Source organism: Panthera tigris, chromosome D3, assembly GCF_018350195.1.
Source record: "Panthera tigris isolate Pti1 chromosome D3, P.tigris_Pti1_mat1.1, whole genome shotgun sequence".
NCBI classification, from domain to species: domain Eukaryota; kingdom Metazoa; phylum Chordata; class Mammalia; order Carnivora; family Felidae; genus Panthera; species Panthera tigris.
The window spans coordinates 1584310-1605735 of record NC_056671.1 but is presented as its reverse complement, the minus strand read 5'-3'; the positions used below and the strand labels follow the sequence as shown (position 1 = coordinate 1605735).

At 50.9% G+C, this 21426-nt stretch overlaps 1 protein-coding gene across 2 annotated transcripts in view; it reads left to right on the top strand.

The window, feature by feature from the left end:
- The window catches only part of ADGRD1 (adhesion G protein-coupled receptor D1), a 124441-nt gene that overhangs the window by 11462 nt on the left and 91553 nt on the right, over nt 1-21426 (top strand). The window contains exons 4-7 of one of the 2 annotated variants that reach the window (XM_042961810.1): nt 576-671; nt 2866-2988; nt 14338-14517; nt 17530-17784. In XM_042961810.1, the coding sequence (XP_042817744.1) occupies nt 576-671; nt 2866-2988; nt 14338-14517; nt 17530-17784 (654 nt within the window). The remainder of the gene's footprint in view (nt 1-575; nt 672-2865; nt 2989-14337; nt 14518-17529; nt 17785-21426) is intronic. The other variant, XM_042961809.1, reaches the window with a different exon arrangement.

Sequence of the window (21426 nt, the reverse complement as noted above, 5' to 3'; positions counted from 1 at the left end):
TCACGATGCTCTGCGGTCTCGTTTCAACGTGATCACAGGCTTCTTAAGAAACAGGGGGAAACAGGATCCGTCAGCACATTTTGCTGCCGGGGACGGCTGAGTGGCTTTGGAAGCCGTCTGGTGGTCACGCTGCTCGTATCTGTCGCTGAACCCTCTGTTGTTCGGTCCATTTGTCGTAATATCGTGCCATTGTCTTCATGCTGTGTTTCTACCTCACCAGTTGTGACGTCACCACCATGATCCTTGTGTTAAGGCTGTTTTATTGCCGGGCTCAGTTTCATATCTCTCAACTAGGTGTCTCAGGGGGTTGCACACGGCACATTGGAGCCCACGTCTGTGGCGAAAGCCAGCAGCAGTCATGCCCTGGCAGGCCAGGGCGCTGGCCATGACGCTGCCCAATACATGGGGAGTGGGGGCAGGGGGCGGGAGGGAGGTGTGAGGCCCGGAGACAAAATCCAAGGTGCTTGCTGGGCGAAGGACCGATTCTCGGTGCACGTCAAGTTGAGAGGTATGCCGGTTCCGTTTGTCATTCGTGTCACTCATCTGTTGTGCTTTTTTCTTGTTGTCCTACCTAGTGTTGCGAACCCACAACCTCACTGTGCTTCCTTCCCATAATTCTACCTTTGTTCGTACCAATGACTCTGCCTACTCAAATTTCTCTGCAACTGTAGGTGAGCACTTGTAACTTCTGTTCCCTGTTTTGTTTGGTTTGCATCTGCAATGAGTTTAGACGTCAATTTGATTTGGTTCTATATGAATTCATTTTGTCTTGGCCAGCAGACAAGCATATACCCAAGAACATATAGCCAAGAACACATACCCAAGAACACATAGCCAAGAACGCACACACAAGAACACGTAGCCAAGAATGTATACCCAAGAACATGTAGCCAAGAATACATACCCAAGAACACATAACCAAGAACACATAGCCAAGAACATATACCCAAGAACACATATCCAAGAACATATAGCCAAGAGCACATACCCAAGAACATATACTCAAGAACACATAGCCAAGAAAATATACTCAAGAACATATAGCCAAGAACACATAGCCAAGAACATATACCCAAGAACATATACCCAAGAACACATAACCAAGAACACATAGCCAAGAACATATACCCAAGAACACATATCCAAGAACATATAGCCAGGAGCACATACCCAAGCATATATACTCAAGAACACATAACCAAGAACATATACCCAAGAACACATAGCCAAGAACACATACCCGAGAACACATAGCCAAGAACATATACCCAAGAACACATAGCCAAGAATACCAAACACCCAGTGTATTAGGAATAACTGCTCTCAGCTAGGTCTAGAGGAAGTGCCACCATATATTAGAAGGGGCTTGTAAGCTTTCACATGACCAGGGTCTTCAAACCAGCTGCTTGTTTTCAGAACGAGACAGACACAAGATGAGCTACAAAAATGGAAGTTGGGATTTTTAAATGGTGTATATTCTTTGGGGAGGAGCAGCATAGCCTTTGAATGGAAAAACTGAAGTTGATTTTAAAAGATCTCACCCCAAAATTTGATCTCTTATAAACATTAAAATCAGCATTTCTTCTGTAGGTTGTTTTTTTTTTTTTTTTTAATTACTAGAAGCTATTTCATAAACGCCCACTAGAGTCAGGGTTAAATTATTATCTTACTTAACAACCTCAGAGCCCCTATGTTTCGTGTTTTCTTATGCAGCTCAAAGCTCCAGGGAGAGTAGTGTCTGTGGCACGTACCCAAGCAGGACAGAAAGTTCAGATACTCAGGCATTGGCCTTTCTTCTGTTCTCAGCACAGCACATAACCCGATTGCTCTCTCAGCTGTGACCTGTTTGGCTCCCAAAATTAATTTTTCCAGTCAAACAGTCTTGTTTAGGGGTTTATACAGCCTAACTCAATGATGTAACTGATAATTTAATTTTGCAATAAATTTAATTTTGTAAGATATAGATTCCACACCCCCCCACCCCCAACCATAAATGCGATAAACAAAAAAAGGAGTGTAAGACAGAAGAACACTGAGGCCCTTTTGAGTGGGCTATCCACTTGACAGTGGTTGTTGGAAAACTGGAGTGGGCGTAGCCATCAGGCCCACAGACGTCGGTCCCTCTGCTGTTCATCTCCTGTTGCTTGATAGCTCAAGGGCAGTGGGCATGTGCCCGTATGCAGAGGAGGTATCTTTGGGCGACTTTGACCCCAATGAACAATAAATGCCTAATCATGCTGGGCTTTTATAGTCCTCACTTATCGATTCTGTAAACCATTTACTTCACACACACCATCGGTTACATTTGCCATGGGGATGAGGCCCAACGGGAGGACAGAGCAGTGAGCACCGGCCGGGGCTCATGGCCACTCAGCCTGGTGCTGGCGGGGGCGTGACTCTGGGCTTTTCTCCTAGAGTGACCATGGATTCTTTCAAAATTGTGGGTTCCCACGTCTAGGATTAGGGGCTTCCAATGAGGACTCAAAGGGTGTGGTTTTATGTTCAAACATGTGCCTTAGTGTTCCCCTTAGAAGATGGCCAGGAAGGGCTCTGGACGTTCGGGACAGTGTCGCTCCTGGGAACCCAACTCCTGGCAAATGTAACGCTTAGGGTGTCCTTACCGTATAGAGCCCATCGTGTGTGAGTGTAGTAGTAAGTGACGACGAAGCATCGATATGAATATTCACACTACCTATCCCTTAACTACTGCTAGTTAGGTGGTAGATAGCGAGTGTTAATATTAATGAGCGTGATATGTAGTATTATTATAAGCGTAAATAACGCAGTACGTTTATCTCTAAGTTCTCTGCAAGACTCTTAACCCCTGGTGGTTGCTGACTTGGCATTGCCATTCTTGTTGCGCAGACATCATGGAAGGAAAAGTCAGCAAGGGTGTTTACCTCAGAGAGGAGAAGGGAGTGACCCTTCTCTACTACGGCCAGTACAACACATCCTGCATCAGCAACCCGGCAAAGTGCGACCCCGACGGTGAGTGACGCGCCCTCGCCGCGGTGGCAGAGCGCGTGGACGCGTGGCGGGCGGGGTGGGGGGGAGGGCCGGGGGTGCAGGCGCCTGGTTTTCTAACAAGAGACGTGTCCCGGAGACCAAGAGCTCGAACACAGTCTCACAGAGACGGGAGAGCAAACTATTTCATCTCGTAAAGAGAAAAGAGCCGCCAGAGAAGCAGATGCGGTGATGTCACATCGGCGACTTGGACGGGGCCGTGGTACTTGTGGGAAGTAAATTGGTGGTGTGGCTCGTACCACGTTATTTCTGACTCTGGGGTGTGGACGGCGAGCCTGGGCGGGGCGGGCTCTGTGAGCCTCGTTCCCTGGGTTTCTTTCTTTTGCCCCCGAGCCCCGGGGGCGGAGGGGGGCTGCAGGTGGTGCAGGCCCGTGGCGGGAACAGCGCCACGGACGAAACGCAGGTGGGCAGCAGAGAAGTGGAAATTGTGTGCCGTTTCCCCTTTGTCCTGTGAGAAGTGAGGCTCTGCAGTATCTGAGGTTCTGACAAAGAACGGGTGTCCGGGCCACACTGTGAACCCGGCTGGAAAGTTGTTGTCTGGCGTCCCAGCGTGCTTCACCCCTTCACGTCCTGATACCCCGGGCAGGGTGAGAGTTTTCATTCTGGGGGAGGAAGTAAGGAGTTTAAAGCAAGCCGTTCCGAAAGCGAAGGCCCTTTGGACATCCCACGGTCTTCTCAAAAACAACCTTGTGAGGAATTCGTCGTACACAATTTTGGGACAGAAGGACTGCAGTCCAAGAAAAACAAACAAAAGCTTAACAAGGCAAAAACATGTTGAGGGTGGGGGGGATACGTTTTGGATTTTACAGAACCCAGAATTTCGAGAAATGGCTTCGAGGCCCTAAACCACGGCCAGGTTTACAAACCCAGCGTTTGAGCCGTTCCAGAGTTCAGACAGCCCTATAAACACACCAGGCTTCTTTGTTTCTGTAAATGAAAACCAGCGTGGGCTCAGCGGCCACCACCTGGAGGGCCTGCGGGCAGGAGGGCTGGGAGGCTGGGGGGCCGGGGGGCCAGGAGACTAGGGGGCTGGGGGTGTAGGGGCCTGGGGGGGCCGGGGGGCAGGGGGCTGGGAGACTAGGGGGCTGGGGCCTGTAGGGAGCATCTCCAGGTCACCAGCTTCTCGGCTTCCCCGGCTCCTGGCGGGGACTTAGGTCATCCGGGATGGGGCCACGGGGGAGTCAGAGCTCTGAGGAAGTTTTACCTGAACTTAGAGACCCCAGACTTGAGGCTCTGGGCTGATCCAGTCTGTGGCTGTTTGGCTTGGCAGGTGTGGAGCTAAAAAATATTTAGCTTGCTGCCAATGTGGAAAAACAAAAATTTCACATAAATATATGGATTTCTAGTTTCTCTTAAGAAATCCCCCCAATGACTCTGGCTGGGCCACTGCACAGTGAGCCCCTTTGTCATGGACACTGTCCCCAGGGCCATCATGGGGAGAGCACGGGCTCTGGTCCCAGTTCTCTAAGTGTCTGCGGTGACCTCGGGCAACCACCTCACCTGAGCCCTTGTCTGTGCGACGGGTCAGTGACGGTCCCTCCTGAGGTTGCTGTGATGCCTAAAGGAGCCACTGCGTTCCTTGCTGCTGTGGCCCAGCTGTGAGAGGCCCCTGGCGGCAGCCCCCCTGTGGGCATTTGCAGACCCAGCTCCTCCCGCCTACCTGCCTGGAGAGTGGACCCTGTAGAGGGGCTCACCTACAGTAACCACCCACCGGGGCTGACTGCATGTCACAGCCACCAGACCTGTGCCATTACACGTGTGAGCACAGTTCCTCCTCAAAAACAGGTGAAGCAGATGGGCACAGGACGGCAGGGGTGAGGCAGACAGGCGCGGGATGGCAGGGGTGAGGCAGACGGGCGTGGGATGGCAGGGGTGAGGCAGATAAGTGCGGGGTGGCAGGCACAGATGGGAGCTTTGGCTTCGTGTCCGGCTCTAAGGGCTCCTTGTGTTGTGTAGTCAAACCATCTCGGGGCCACTCTGTTGACCGTTTGGCCAGATATAAAACGAAGCCAGGACGCTTGACATCACCCTTGGCTCCTTGGGACGATGCTGGCGCCAGGCTTGGTGCAGATGCAGACGGAGGCTGGGCCCCTCTCGTCCTGCCTCCCTCTGTCCACATCCAGCTTTGTGGCGACCGAGCTCACGCGTGACATCGGAGGACCGCTGTGCGCGCTCCACTGCCTTATTTGCCCGGTGTTTGCTCGGGCCGGGTTCTCTGAGGCCTCTGAGAGCCTGTATTTCTCGGTTCCAGAAAAACCAGATGTGAGCAGGGAAGGTCCGCTCGGCGTTTTCCAAGTAAAAGTCCCTGCAGCACACGAAGTCTGTAGGATGATTTCGGGTGTCGCTGGGCAACTTAAAAAATGAAGGGTTATGGTTTTTATCTGAACTTCCTAGATGTTGTGTAGGATGAGTGAGGCTTCAGCAAGCAGGAAAAATGGGTTGACTTTTAGAACCGCGATCAGCGATGATAGTAATGGAGGAGGTGGTCAGATGTGAACCTCGTGAGTGACGAAGATGTGGGCACAGGAGATGCGGGGCCTTTCAGGACACCTCTGTCTCGGCCTCCTCCACGTGCTCGCTCTGTTTCTGTTCTTTGGTGGTGCTAGTGGGCTCAGACTTAAAACCCATTACATTTATAGTAAAAACTAACGTCAAAATAAACAGAGACCTTCCCCACTCCCCATCCACCAGGTCAACTGTTTTCATATTTCTTCCAAATTCTCTTGGGGTCCCTATTCATGGTTTTGACTTTTAGAAAGAAAGGAAGGAAGGAAGGAAGGAAGGAAGGAAGGAAGGAAGGAAGGAAGGAAGAAATAGGACATTTTAGGAGCAGAGTTGAAGTCTGAGCTTTCCAAAAAAGAGTAAACGTCCCAGTGGCTTAGCCACCGGCCCCTGTGTGCCCTCTGCCAGGCCACCCCCACCCCTTCCTGTGCCCACTCCTGCTCCTGCTGGACCCCATCTCCATCCGCTTTTCGGCCTTCTTGCACTTCTGTCAGCTCCCCGTGGGTCTCGCTTCTTGGCAGATGGTGCCTCCTGGGGAAGTTTTTCACAGGCACTGGGTGCAAACAGGGGAAGCTTTTGAGAGAAGAGGGCTATCTGGATGCCTGGCCATTCTTGAATGTTAACCAAAGGAATGTCTGTGTTCCTTGAGGGCGAGGTGTCTGACTTTCAACCCCCGCAGCCAGCAGGTGCACAAGTGGGAAACTCAGCGGAGGGAGGGATCTTCCCAGAATGTTCTAGCACCTTGTTTTATCTGCCCGTAGACCTTGAGGGCTCAGCTCAGGTGTTACTTCCGTGGAGACGAGCTCACACAGGTGAGTCCCTCTACCTGCGCTCCTGTGGCTCCCTGGACCTCTCCAGCACTGGCATGGCCGGTAACGGCCGGTTCATCGTCTGCCTCCCTGCTCGGCCACCAGCTCTATGAGGGCAGGGCCATGTCTGTCTTGGTCAGTGCTGCATTTTCGGGGACGAAAACCAGCAAGGTAGATGCTTACTGTGTGTCACTGAGCAGATATGTGCAGTTGGTCTTTCCGATGCTTTATTTCTTTGAATGCTTCTCATCAAGTGTTTGACTGGCTGCCACTTGAATATTGCCATGAAGGGCCCCTTGCTGCTCCCAGAGGAGCCTGTTCTGGTTTTGTACTCCTCTGACTTCTAGAAGTTGTTTCTGGTCTTGGACTACATTCCACCTTGAGCAACGTCCACCTGTTACCTCTGATGCCAGTTCAACTCTGAATCAGCTCGGCTGCTCTCAGGAAAGACTTCCCATTTCACTCATCAGCTTTCCCTGCTCCCTGTAAACATGCCCCGTGCTTCACTCCCGAGCATGAGAATGTTCTGTGCTTGTAAACACCGGGAAGGCCGTGGGAGCCTCGGAGCAGCAGCTGGAAACCCTCAGCACTCACACTTCCTCCTTCCCAGCCTTGAGGTGACTTCTCCCCCCTTTGCACGAGGTTACTAAATCCAAAAGGCTGCCAACAAAATGTTGAGAGACTTTCGGGATGGAGTTTCAGGAAAGAGATTTCCAGAGGGGTCTGCCGGATGCAGGCCGGGCGTGGATCCAGCCGCCGTCTTCTGCCGACGGTCTGGGGCTATGGGGATGTCGGAGTGTGTGGAGCGGCTGACCCTCAGAAGAGTATTCATCAGTACACTCGCTTCACAGATGGAGAAACCGAGGCCCAGAGGCAGGCAAGACTGGCCTAGAGCTGCACACTGATTTAGCGCGGTGAATCTCAAAGCAGCATTCACAGACCATGGGCAAGTCACTTGCAAAGATGGTGAAATACGGTTTTCGGGCTCCAGTCCAGGCCCTACGGAATCCAAATCTCCATGGACCAGGCCTGGGAACCTGCATTTTTAGCTGGGACCTCCAGGTGATTCTCATGGATCCTGTCCCCAAACTGGCCAGGGCTGACCATCCCATAAGTGTGTTTTGTTCAGTGGTGTTATGTTGGTCGTCTCGGTGTGTGTGTATATATATATATTTAAAGTTTATTTTGAGAGAGACAGAGACAGCACAAATGTTGGAGGGGCAGAGAGAGAGAGAGAGAGAGAGAGGGAGAGAGAATCCCAAGCCGACTCCAAACTGTCAGTGCAGAGCCTGATGGGGGACTTGAACTCCCAAACCCTGAGATCATGACCTGAGCCTAAGCCAAAAGTCAGACACTCAGGCCCCCTGGAGCTACCCAGGCACCCCTTGGTTTTTACATTTTAATGAGCTTTCTAAACTGTTTTTAGCCGAATATCCTAGCTCAGGAAGTTTGCAGAAACAGCTTCTGATGGTGCTTTAGATGTTCTTTTTTTAAAAAAAAATTAATGTCCAACTTGTATATGAGAACATTTCATTTAAAAAATCTGTATTTTTGACTTAAGAAATCGGAAAATCCAACAATATTCCCTGTGCGCCTGGTGGGAGTTGGCTGGAGTCGAGGGGTGGCCCCTGGGACAGGTCGCTCTCTCCTGACTTCCTCGGTCCCCAGCACTCTCTGCCGCTTCCCTGAGACTGAAGGGACTTGGCGCTCGCCACCACGGCTTGTGCCCGTTTCTCTCTGACAGCGGTAGCGACTGGGGAGTGGCGGAAGACAGTCCCACAGCACGAGGGGTGTCGGGAAGACGCTTGAGAGAACCTTGTTTCCGGTGCGGGGGTTGAAGTGCGTATTTGATACGTAAAAGGCTTGCTCTGGGGAAGAGTGTGCGTGCATGTTGGAAGAGGACAGTCAGGGATGCAGTCCTCCTGGCTAGATGGGCTTTTGGGTTCATGGGCTCTGTCGTTCACGCTGGAGTCTGAGACACCATCCCTAGGTGTCTCTGCTGTGTTTCTGGCTTCATTTCACGGATCACGTGTTCTCCTACCATTTTAAACTCAAACATGCCCGAAGGTGGAAAGCCTCCTGAGTCATCCGGTGTCTGTGGTCCAGATTCGCCAGCACTATGATCTTCAGCTCATTTTCGCTCCACATTTTGCTCTTTGTGATATCATCTCTCTCACCTCCTTTGGCTTTTACTTCTCGTGTTCTAATCACGGAGCTGGGAAAAAATCTGAGGACATAGTATCAAAGCGGCAAGGCGGGATGGTGTCTACCCAGAGGACAAGTCCAGGGGAGGGCCATTTACTTTAACTGGTTTGGGTCGAATGATGCAATTATCTACGTTTCCAGGAATGCTGGAATGTTTGTCAAGACCAGTGGTTCTGAAGTTTGACTCACTTTTAAAACATTTGTAATTTTTACTCATATACAGGTACCACCTGAACTATTATCATACTTTGTGTTTTTCTTTATTTTTTTTTTAAGTTTCTTTATTTATTTTGAGAGAGACAGAGACAGAGGCAGCACTAGTGGGGGAAGAGAAGAGACAGAATCCCAAGCAGGCTCCACAATGTCAGCACAGAGCCCGCTGTGGGGCTCGATCTCCTGAAACCATAAGATCATGACCTGAGCTGAAATCGAATTGGAAGCTCAACTGACCGAGCTACCCAGGCACTCCTTAGTGTTTTTCTTTAAATGTCACTCACTTGGATTTAATTGAAAAAGAAACTATCTCCCTCCCATGAACTGAAAACCAGTAACAGTAATTCCCGTAAACGGGAGACACTTCATGACTGAGTCCTGCTTGGGCATCGTTGCCCGCCGGGGGCTCTACATCCGACATGTGGCGTTTCTTTGCTAAATGGGGATTAGCAATTGTTACTTACGCTCGGACGGATTTGCTCCTTGCCGCAGGCCAGAAGAGCCAAGGACAACTGAGAAGGCAGCAGCTTCTCGTGCTGTGATTCGAGTTGTGTAAAGGCGGGTCTTTGCGCTAAAATTCTCTTGGACAAAGTGTCCAAGGCCCTCGAGTGGTGGGATTACCAACTCTTAAGAATACAGGGGTCAAAAATGTCATTTTAAGCAGCACTCTGTTGGAATGTGGGGACAAAGATGACACTTCAGTGTCTTGTGGGATCAGAGTTTGGGACCGGAGGTGGGAGCCTTGCTGGGCTTGTGTCAGGCGAGCCAGAGAGCCCAACCCGCCCCAGAGAGTCTCTCCACCCCCGGCCTGTGCCCTGGGGAAGCTCCTGGCAGGTGTCCCCCTGTCGTGGACAGGAGAGGCTGTCAGAGCCCTGCTTGCTTGTGTCCTCTCCTGAGCACAGCGGCCGCTCTGTGGGAAAATCTGCTTAGGACCCAAGTAACGCCTTACTGGGGCAGGAGATGGGTGTGTGTGTGTGTGGGGGGGTCTGTCTGCACACGCACACCAGGGAGACCACTCCCCTGGAGCTCACACACGCACACCAGGGAGACCACTCCCCTGGAGCTCCAGCTTCCAGAATGGAGGGAGACCCTCGAGGCCCCCAGTCTGTGTGCACCGAGATGTGTCTTACCCGAGACCACGGTTTAGCCCTCAGGTGGCGTTGATGGCACTGGATTTGGATGCCCTCAGTTTCCCATTCTAGAACGTTCTGCAGCCTGCCCTCTGGCTCAGGGTAATTGTTGTGCAGCTGTACTCTTGGCTAGCTCCCAGGCTGACGGGGTGTGGACAGGTCGCTCTCTGCTGGTGTCACGGTCTCACAAGGGACGTGGCCACCTCCACCTTGACCCGAGCACCGGAGTAAGCAGGACAGGATGGAGCGTCCGCTTGTCCCTCCGCACCTGCAGCGGCGGCTCCGTCATCCTCCCCAAACCTCTCCCCAGAGTGCGCGTCAGGAAGGAAGGAGGGATCCAGGCTCAGCTCCTTATGGGGGCCTCTGGGGGCACCATGGGGTCAGGAAGGGAAATGTCAGCTGAAGAGTCGTAAAGCAAGAGAAACTCAACTCAAAGAGGGAATCGATTTGCTCATGGAACGAACGGCTTCAGGTAAGATTGTGTTTGGTTGGCTGTTGCTGTGCAACACACACACCTGAACTTTAAAACGTAAAACACAATTTGGTGTCACTTTTCCCGGTTCTGTGGGCTGACTGGGCTCAAGGCACTGTCGTCAGACCACGGCCAGGCTTGGAGTCACCCAAAGCTCACCTAAGACAATTCTGTCCCTTTGGCTCTGGCGCCCCTGTGCCCACGTGTGTGCACGCCCGTGCGGTCTTCCCCCAGCTGCGCGGCCTGGACTCCTCACGGCTCAGACCTCCCAGAGGCACACAGCAGAAGCTGCTGGACAATTAGGGACTGCAGCTGGGCATCGGCCAGTGTCCCTTCTGTTGTCCCCTGTGGGTCAGGTCAGGCAGAGGGCAGGTGGGGAAATTCGCCCTGGGTGCTGGCGGAGAGTGGCGAGGTCACGGGGCACAAACGGACGGGACGAGGGATATTGCGGGTGTCTTTGAAAATCACAGTTGGCCTCAGGCCGGGTCCAGGGACTCAAGTCCTCTCCTCAGAAACAGGCGTCTCTCTCCGCTGACTCTCCCTAAGAAGGCAAAGCAGTGTGACACAGGGTCAGCCCAGAGCGGATGCTGATGGGCGCGGCCTGGAGGGGGCCCAGGGTGTGCGGTCAGGGGGCCAGACTGGCTCTCCCGAGGAACACAGCCGTGCTGTTCCTGGGGGAGGCGGGTGGACACCACGCTGGCCACACGGCCTGCAGGTCACTTTGTCCTGACTCGCTGCTCAGGTCCACTTTGAACCTGGGGCATGCAGGACACCGTGCCGAGTCCCCTGGCCTGGGAAGGGCTGTTCCTCTACCTGGAAGGACCCCATACCTCCCCTCCCCCAGCCAGCTGCCCTCCCGCCCACCATCAGAGGGGACAGTGTGTTCACCGAGACTTCCTCCTTGGCCCGGGGCGTTGTTGTGCACTGTTTTCTTGGAATTCCTGGTATCTGTTTTGTCTCCTTCAGTGAGTGAACGAGTGCTGTCTCTGGGGGAGGGCAGTGACTACAGGTGCAGCCTCCAGAGCTGTGCTGCCTGGTTCGAGTCCTGCCTGTCACTAGCTGTGCGGCCGCCCATGAGTCACTCAACCCCTCTGTGCTTTGATTTTCTTACCTATAATTGGGGACACGAGTGACACCTACTTCATAGGGCTGTTGGGAGGGCTAACAGCTCACACGTGTACAAGTCTTGGGAGAGTCTTTGCTCCCAGGTAAATGCTGATGATACTACTTTTCTTTACAAAGTGTTTTCACATAGTAAGGAAATCGGTTTCTTGAACGTTAAATGCGTTATTTGTTATTTTCCCCCCTAGAATGCTATGTGTCTTTTGGCTTTGTTCTGGTAAATTATTTGCCTTGCAGGATTTTACATTTCTGCGCTTGGAAGTGTCAGTCTTTCCTTATGGCACCCGGACGGTATTTTTCTTTTCTTTTTTCTGTGTCTTGTCGAGAAAGACCTTTTCTCATTGTATCCTTTTGGGTAGATGACGATATAATGCTCATAGGAAGTAAGTGTGGAAACAATGTGTCAATCATTGCACTTCTTTTCCCTTCAGATTGTCTCTTCTTCGTGTTAATGACCCAGGAGCGGGAAGCAGAGATCCTCAGGGCGCTGGGATTAGCGGCTCCTGGAAGCTGATGTTTAAATATAAAGATAGAAGCAATTATCGTGCGGGCTAAATTAGCCAAAATGAGACTTGCTCACGGGCACTGCCATCTGCCTTCCATCTACCCTTACCTAACGCCAAACCGACGTCTCCTTCTTCTTTTTCTTCCGGGACAGAAAGGCATTTGGCCAAAGCGGGACTGAATAGGAGGAATTTCTAAACACAGCAGTGTTTGGAAAAAATTAACTTCTATGAATCCTCTGGGATCTCGTTTCATAACAAGAATTTCACAATGTGTGTGCTAGCGTCCTCGTGAAGCGGGTTGTGTCTGAGAGCAGAGAGGCCAGGCGGGGAGGCGAGGTCTGTGCTGGGCTCTGCTGGCCACAGCACCTGGCGGGTGGAAATGACGGGCCCCCCACGCAGCAGCGGGTCAGGCAAGGGCCCTGGGGTCGCACTCTGCCCTCCAAGCTGCCTTCCATCCAAAGCCCCAGCCTCGTGGCCGACATGGCATGGCACCTCGGGCACTTTCTGCCCTCCTTGATAGCCCTGAGAGCACAGTCCCTGTGACCTGGGGTTCTACTCGCCCTCCTCAGAGGTCAGCAAAGGTCCAGGTCCCAGCCATCATTTTGAGGTTCCTCTTATATTTAAAAATTGGGGGAAATTCCAAACAAGGGTTATAAAATTATGCCATGTTTTAACATGTTTATGATAATCGTAATAGGGCTTTGAGCCCACAAAAGTATGATGCAGTATGACTGTCACAAGACAGCTGAACAACTCGTAACGTGTCAGTTCACAAGGCATTACAGTGAAGATGGTTGGTAACGGGATGCATGTTTATATTTGCTGAAAGATGTCTTCCTTTAATTCAGTGACTCTCAGGCTGTGTCCATAGTCTCATTTGAAGGCCCAAAGCCTAAATTTGGTGCCATTTGTATAAAAAGGCCCAGGACAAATGGCCCTCCGGCTCTGTCCTTCCACCGCCAAGTCCTTGGGCCTGTTTTGATCAACTCTGGGCTCCGTCCTCTCCTGCCCGGGCCAGGCTGAGAGGGATGAGCCCACCGGGATTACTTCCTGCTCTCGCACACAGTCCACGCAGGTCGTCAGCTCTGCACTCACACGTGTGCACCTGTTCTCTCCCTCCCTCCATCTGTCTGTCTCTCTCTCACACACATGCGCAGGTTACCCATATAACAAGGAACTCCTCACCCCCAACATCTGGACTTGTTTTCAGGTGAGATGCAGTGACCACTGAGCCAGCTCGTTCATAGTAGCATCTGAGCAAAGACCATGTCGTCCACGCGGTACAACGTGGGGCCAGCTCGGGACTTAGGAACCTGACTGACTACCTGTGGGCTGGGTGTCTTGAAGGAAAGTTTAGCGGCCACGGCCTCCGTGGGCCCCACTCCGTTCCTCTGTTGGAAATAACAATCGTAGATGTCAAAACCCTTAAAAGTGGGCTTCCCCTTTTGACAAGAAATTCCCTCCTAGGAATTTCTCGTAAAGGCATATAATCTGAGGTGTGCCAGGTTTAGCTGGCAGTTCTGTTTGGAAAATAAAAAGCTGAAGGAGACCATGTGATACCAGTTTCGATGTAGCGCTGTGCAGAGAACGGGATGACGTGAGGCTGTATGGACACTGGAGGGATTTCGTGGACATACAGTAAGTTATGTGGTTTATAAGCCAGTGTGCGTGAGCTGGTTCCTTTCTTTGTAAAATATGCTTGTAGGGAAGGTTTTAGGAAGACTTACCAGGAAGACGCTTCTGGACTAAAAGGAAGAATAAGAACAGATTGTGGGGGCCCCTGGGTGGCTCAGTCGGTTGAGCGTCCGACTTTGGCTCAGGTCATGATCTCATGGTCTGTGAGTTCGAGCCCCGCGTCGGGCTCTGTGCTGACAGCTGGGAGCCTGGAGCCTGCTTTGGACTCTGTCTCCTCTGTCTGCCCCTCCTCACGTGTGCTCTGTTTCTCTGTCTCTCAAAAATAAATAAATGTAAAAAAAAAAAAAAAAGAAAAGAAAAAAGAACAGATTGTGCAGGCTTTTATATTTGGGGGCTCTGGGGTCACAAGGCTGGAGCTTGGATCTAACCTTAATGATGGCTGGTGACCTTGGGCAAGCTGGCCCAGTGTCTTCGTTTCATAACGGGGGTGGTAACAGGGTTTTCACAATATTTAAGGAGAGAAGTCCCTGAAGACTCTTGGAAAGTGTCTGGTACTTAGTAAGCTTTTGCTAAATACTGCCTATTGCTGTTATCGGAATTTTCTGAATTGAACACGCACTGTCTCTAGAATGAGGACAAAAGGGCTTTTCAAACACAAAGGAGCTGCTTCTGAGTTCCTTCTGCTGTCATTCCTGACCCAGCGCCTCTTCTTCCCTCAGGGGTCACGTTTTCTTTTTTCTGGAAGACGCACGGAGAGCAGTCCAGACCGATCCCTTCGGCATACGGGGGACAGGTCATTTCTGAAGGGTTCAAGGTCTGCTCCAGTGGCGGCAAGGGCTCCGTGGAGCTGTACACGCGGGAGAACGCCAAGACGTGGGAGGCCACCTTCAGCCCGCCAGGTAAGGGACCCCTCGGCCTCTGCTTTAAGGGTTTGCCTGGGAAGATGCGGGAGAGCGCCTGGGCCCCTCCCACCCCAGCTGGGCCCTGCCTCCGTTGCCTGATGCCCCGTCTCAGCCTCTGCTTCCTGGGGGGAAGGTGCTGGCCTGACCTGCCTGAGGCCAAGGTCGGGGTGGCGCTGGGGGGGATGAAATGCGGTACCCTGCCTGGTGCTTAGCATGGCTCCTGCTCCATTTCCCCCTCCCTTCCCCCCTCCCCTCTTCCTCCTGCTTCTTTTTTTGCTCCCCCTCCTCCTCCCTATCATCCCTCGCCTCCTCCCCCTCCTTCTTTCTAGTGGTATAGACTCGGCAATGTTTAGAGTATGATGTGAAGACTTTTTGGAAAAGTGGCCGAAGACTGGGGAGGAAGGGGGGTCTGGAAGACAGGAGTTGGAGCCGTGGTGGGGGTGCCCTGGGACACGTGGGGAGTAGCACGGTGGGCCCTGACGACGTGGGGGAGTTTGCAGGTGGGCGTTGCGGGCCAGTGTGGCTCGGTCTGGAGATTCCTGCTTTCTCTGTGCTCCGTGGGGTGATGTGGGGTCGTGCAGTGGGCACAAGTCAGGGGTGTGTGTGTGTGGGGGAAGCTTGGGGAGCAGAGGGTCTGAAGTGGACACTGGACAAGGTAGAGGTGACCAGGGCCCCAGAAGTGTTGGGGTGACATTGAGGGGGAGCCCAGTCCAGGCTGGGGACTAAGAGGGAACCACGGAGCTGGCCACGGGCTGGCAGAGTGAAGGCCTCTAGGAAAATGCATTTTCTGGCCCATGGAAAGGAGGCTGTATGTTTTAGTCGCTAAAAGACCTGGAACCAAACAGGTGTGTCCGAGCCCTCTCTGTGCCGGGCTACCTAGGGGAGTGGGGGAGCCGTGCTCACTCACTCACACCAAGCCTGAACCTTGTCTGCAAAAGAGTCTGGGAGGATCTCGCCTGCTTGCTTTCTCTGACCCCAGGCCAGGAGTCTCTGCCTCCCCTGCCCCCCCAGACGGAACTACCTGTACCTTGTTGCTGGCTCTTATCACCTTCTGCCCAAGGTCAGGTTCTTATGTAACAGCCTTATCCCCATGATCCTCGGGGCTGACACTGTATGGGGCACCTAGTAGGTTTCCTCGACATATTTTAAGGTAAAGTCTACTGAACTCTGTTTTTCCACCCAGGGAAAGTCTACTGAACTCTGTTTTTCCACCCAGGGAAATGGGGGAGAATTGTAAACATTTCTGCCTGGCAGTACACTCTATTTGTTCATTGAAGAAAGTTGTTATTCTTGCTTTAAATTCAAGGGCAATACACATTGGACCCATTTAGGACCCAAGGGCTCTCCAGAGACTCAAGATTATAAAGTTGCACAGTCCTGAGCAACCTGAGCAAGAAAGTCCTAAGTAACTGCTGAGTGATTGAATATATATATATAAAATATATATATATATATTTTATATATATATATATATATTTTTTTTTAATTATTTTATTTTTCATCATGATACATGTACTCTTTAATCCCCATCACACATCTCCCCTCTGGTGACCATCAGTTTGTTCTCTACGGTTAAAGAGTCTGTTTCCTGGACTGTTTCTCTTTTTTCCCCTTGCTTGTTTTGTTTCTTAAATTCCACATATGCATGAAATCATATGGTATCTGCCCTTCTCTTACTTATCAGAATACTCAATAGCTCCATCCACGTCATTGCAAATGGCAAGATATCATTCTTTCTTATGGCTGAATATATATACCACTTCTTTATCCATTCATCAGTGGGTGGATGCTTGGGCTGTTTCCATAATTTGCCTGTTGTAGATAGTATTTTTGTATTCTTTGGGTAAATAACCAGTAGTACAATTGCTGGGTTGTAGGGCGGTTCAAGTTTTAACTTTCGGAGTCTCCACACTGTTTTCCACAGTGGCTACACCAGTTTGCCTTCCCGCCAACAGTGCACGAGGGTTCCTTTTTCTCCACATCCTCACCGACACCTGTTGCTTCTTGTTTTTGAGTTTAGCCATTCTGACAGGTGTGAGGTGGTATCTCACTATGGTTTTGATCTGCATTTCCCTGATGAGTGATGTCGAGCATCTTCCCGTGTATCTGTTAGCCATCTGGATGTCTTCTTGGGAAAAGTGTCTATTCATGTCTACTGCTCACTTTTAAATTGGATAATTTGTTTTTTGGGTGTTGAGCTCTATCAGTTTGTTATAGACTTTGGATAATAACCCTTTATCAGATTCGTCATTTGCAAATATCTTCTTCCATTCCATCGGTTGTCTTTTAGTTTCGTTGGCTGTTTCCTTCGCTGTGCTGAAGGGTTTATTTTGATGAAGTCCCAACAGCTCATTGCTGGATGATTTAAGATGATGCCGGGCTCAAGATGATACATGTCCTTTAACGGGCTGCCTTATTCCTTCCAGAAGTAAGCCCATGAGATAACCCAACACTTGCAAAACAAAGCTGGGCCCTTCGTGGGGCAAGCTACCACCAATGTCTGGTGAACATTCTTCTTATTGGGTCACTGTGGTTCTCAGGCCAGAGAGAATGAGCCCAGAGGGTGGCCCTGACTACCATGATACCATCATGTTTATTGGTCTTACATGTACCATATCAGAGCAGAGGTGGATGCCAACTTCCCTGGGCTGAATCAGGCCCTCAGGTAGGTTTTATTGTCCAATGGGTTTTATTGACCTGCACTATGATGGCCCAGGCAGGACTAAAGAAAAAGAATTGTTTTTTTGAACAAGTTACCCCCATTAGCTATTATTTCCTTTTATTTTAAAATAGCAAAGGATCTAATTTAAAATAGCAAAGGGTCTCTCTGGACTGCTTCTGGAATTTTGGGGATGGGGACAATTTCTTCTCTGTGCTTCAAAGTACTGAGAAAAGTTAGATCTATGTTATGAAGGACTCACCAAGATTAACAGTGACTAATCATCTCAAAAGGGATTTAACTCAGAAACGTGCTTCCCACATCAGAACAGTGATCTTTGTTCTTTCCAGGTCCCTACTGGACTCATGTCTTGTTTACATGGAAATCCAAGGAGGGTCTGAAAGTCTATGTCAATGGGACCCTGAGCACCTCCGACCCAAGCGGCAAAGTGTCTCATGCCTACGGGGAGCCCAGCGTCAACCTCGTGATCGGGTCTGAGCAGGACCAGACCAAGCGTTATGAGGTCGGAGCTTTCGATGAGTTCATCATCTGGGAACGGGCCCTGACCCCGGACGAGATCGCGATGTACTTCACAGCTGCCGTTGGTCAGTGGGCACAGGGGTGGGGGGTGGGCTCGGGCCAGCTCTGCCCGTCTCTGGAAGGACACGGTGGGCACGGGGGGTGGGCTCGGGCCAGCTCTGCCCGTCTCTGGGAGGACAGGGCTCCTTCCGTCCGCCTCCCTCACTAGCATTTCTCGCTCCGCGCTCTCCTGAGGGGACCGTCTGAGCCTCAGGCTGAGAGGCATCCTAATGAACCTCATAAATATAGCCGTTTCTCTAGAACACCTGTTCCCCAGGATGGAGAAACTGGCACCTTAACGGAGACACACTGAGATGAATATCCTGCTGGTCGCCAGGGGGTTTTGAGGTGTATATGATGGATGATTACAGACCCTTTGGGAACAGGCATTCCGGGTCCTTTAGTGCATCTGATCAACAAATGCTTACCAGGTGCTTCCTGCATGCCAGGCTCTGATGGGCCCTCAGGGACAGGTGGCCTGGGTTCAAACCTTCACTCAGCCACAATGAACTCTGGGACGTGGGAAGTCACTTTTTTGGCTGAGGTAAAATTCATGTAACATAAACTTGACCATTTTAAGGCATATGATCTGGTGGTACTTCCTATGTTCACCAGCCGTGCAACCATTCCCTCTGGTTTAAAAAGTCTAATCACCCCAAAAGTAAATCCAGCACCCGCTAGCTTTCACTCCCCATGTCCCCTCCCAGCCCTTGGCCACCGCTTAGCCAGTGTCTCTACAGATTTCCCTCCTCTGGGTCTTCCAACCACATGGAATCATGTAATATATGACTTCTTGTATCTTAATCTTCCCAAATCACTGTGTTCTCCTTTGTAAATGGATGGAAACAGTACTACTCATGTCCCAGGGGTGGGGGGCTGTGGAGCCACAGTGTCACGGGTGTAAGGCATCAGCACAATGCCTGCATGTGGCAGGTTTTCACAACATTTTTGCTGATTTACGATTAATATTTACTTCCCCCATTCTATTTTCACTGTGAGAACAAGGGAACGCACTGGTCCTTGAACGTGAAATAATCTGCCAAAAAATGACAGTCACTCATAAACATTTGTTGGTTGGCCACTGCATGGACACCAGAGCAGCAGGGGCAGGTCGGGACCGGGAGGTGTAGGTGTTAATGCAAGGCCTGCCCCCTCTCAGGTTCTGACAGTGAGTCCCTCAGCTGTTAGGACCCTGTGATTATGTGACAGAAAACACAACTTGAGTGACTTACGCCAACAAGGGAAATTAAAAAAAAAAAAACAAAAAAAACCTCCTACAATGGAAACAACAGGAGAAAATCCGCTTCAGGACCAGTTTGCTCTAGGTGCTCACATGTGTCACTGGGAATCTCTTTGTTTGACCCCGCTTCCTTCTGGTGGTGCCACTATGGCTGCCCTTCCCTCCAGGGTTCCACCCCATGCTCGCAGAAGATGAACTTCTCTTTTCTGTCTCCTCCTGCAGCAGGACTGGCCAGGAGTCTCATTTGACCAGATGGATCCATGCGTATCCCAGTTTCCAGGAGCTGAGAACTGCGGCTGGGGGTGTGGGATATGCTGACTGCCTTAGGCCTGGGTCACAGTCCACCCCTGACATGGCAGTAGGGTTGGCTTGTCCCAAATGCAGAGGGGAGGGGACTCCCCGCAGATGACTGGGGCTGCTGGCATGGCCGCTGTGTGTGCGGGAAGTCTGTGTCCACAGCGGCCTTTGACACTCATTCTTCACTAAGAAAGTGGAATTCATTCCTGTCACACAATTGACAGAAGGACAAAATATAGGTCCTTTACAAGAAAGAAGGATATCAATCTTCTGCATTTTATAGCTTAAGATTCAGAGATTTGTCACCAAGACTAAAATGTCATCTGTATTTGTATTACTGAAAGCCTGAAACAAATCCTCCTTTCTCCATACATTACCATTTTAATAACACTGGGAAGACGTGTTGCTCTTTCTGGTTCTTGTGTCTGTACCAGCAAACCCTTGTCCCCAGGACATCCCAGGGCTCAGAAATGGGGTGATCAGCCCCACACATGGCACAGCCTTTCAGGTCACCTCACCCTCTGTGCCCCATGAAGGTGGTATCTGATTTTGGGGGGGGGGCATTCAGGAGAGGTGTTGCATTAACACCTACATATCCCAAGAAGTGCACACATGCACCTTTGCTGAGCCAGAACTACACCCATCAGGCCCCCATATGGCTTGGGGACTTGCTTTTGGAGACAGGTCACATGACATAAAACACGTATAGAGAAAATGATCTGGAAGTTCCTTAGACTGCTCTATGTGAGTCGGTCCATCAGAGCCAGGGTCATGCCAGCTGTGTGAAGACAGGCATCTGGGCTGAGGTCCAGCCTGCTCTCAGGCCAGGCCAGGGCCCTGCTGTGTCTGGTCTGTAGGAGGAGGCAAAACCTGGTCTTTGCATAAAGCCCCGTCTGCACACCAAGGGTGAGCCCAAAGCAGGAATTTCTCTGCATGACCGGCCCAGAGGGGGTGTCCCCTTCTAATCCATTAGCCAGAGCAGGCCAGATGCGGTGACTCTTCCTAATTCATACAAAGGCAGAGGGTTGGTCATCCATCACCGGGTCAGCTTTGCTCCCAGTGCTACAATGGATGGCCACCCCTTCCACAGAAAATCAGAGGAAGTAGAAGGCTGCGTTCAGAGTCGTGTGATTTCCAAGTTACGTATTTTTTGAACACTGAAAACACACCCACACAATCTGATGCCCACAAAACAAGAGCCCCTTGGGACCTGGGACTCACAGAGGACACGAAAGATTCTCATTTCTTCTCGTAGCCTTCCAGGGTCATCGACGGCGATGGTGGGCAGGGTTGCCGGGTTAGTCCTTACCGTCCTGCACTTCACTTTGTGGACTCACACAAGTTACATGTGAATTGGATGGGACTCCTCTGTAACTACTTGGCATTTGAGGAACGAATGTCACTCTGACTTGGAGAACCTAGCGTTTGGGTCTCTAGTCCTCTGGGCAGAGTCTCCCCTTCGGCGTCTTGTCCCCCAGCTACTGGGCCCCACATAACCCGAGGGGCCGGTTACTACTGGAGCTAACTAGGGGCGGTGAGGTCATTTCCTTAGATCACTTCAAGCAACCTTGAGGGATTTTTCCGAAAATGAGGTAGAGCATCTAGTCTGTGTTCCTACCAGGAAATGCTAAGATTCGAAATAGCTGGTGGAGAAGAGGAAGAGAAGAGCAAAAATGGCTTATCTTTGGTGTTAGATGTCTTCGTTATTTGTAATTAACCAAATGGAAAAGAATAACCAGAATCCTCAGGGTTGAAAGGACTCAGGAGGACAGTGTGCCCCACCACTTTGTCTGTCTTGCTTCTTCTGTCTGGGAGGGATGGTCTGTCTTGGCCCAGAGATTAGCAGCACTCTGTATTCCATCTCCAACTAGTCCAGGTGTAATTGAAGGCCGTTTCTTTTGGTTCTTTATTTATCTGAGATCGGTAAAAGCTTACATAAAATCATCTTTTTATGTGACGACTTGCGTGAAGGGTGTTCAAAAGCGATTTGAAATATAAATAGAAAAGTAATGTGACCTGGGAAAATCCATACCATCCACCTATTAAGCTAATTTATTAGCCCTGTATCTGTGCAACAGCATTCCCGCTCAGCATTCTCAGGCTGTCTTAGACGGGTCTGAAGCTGGAAAGT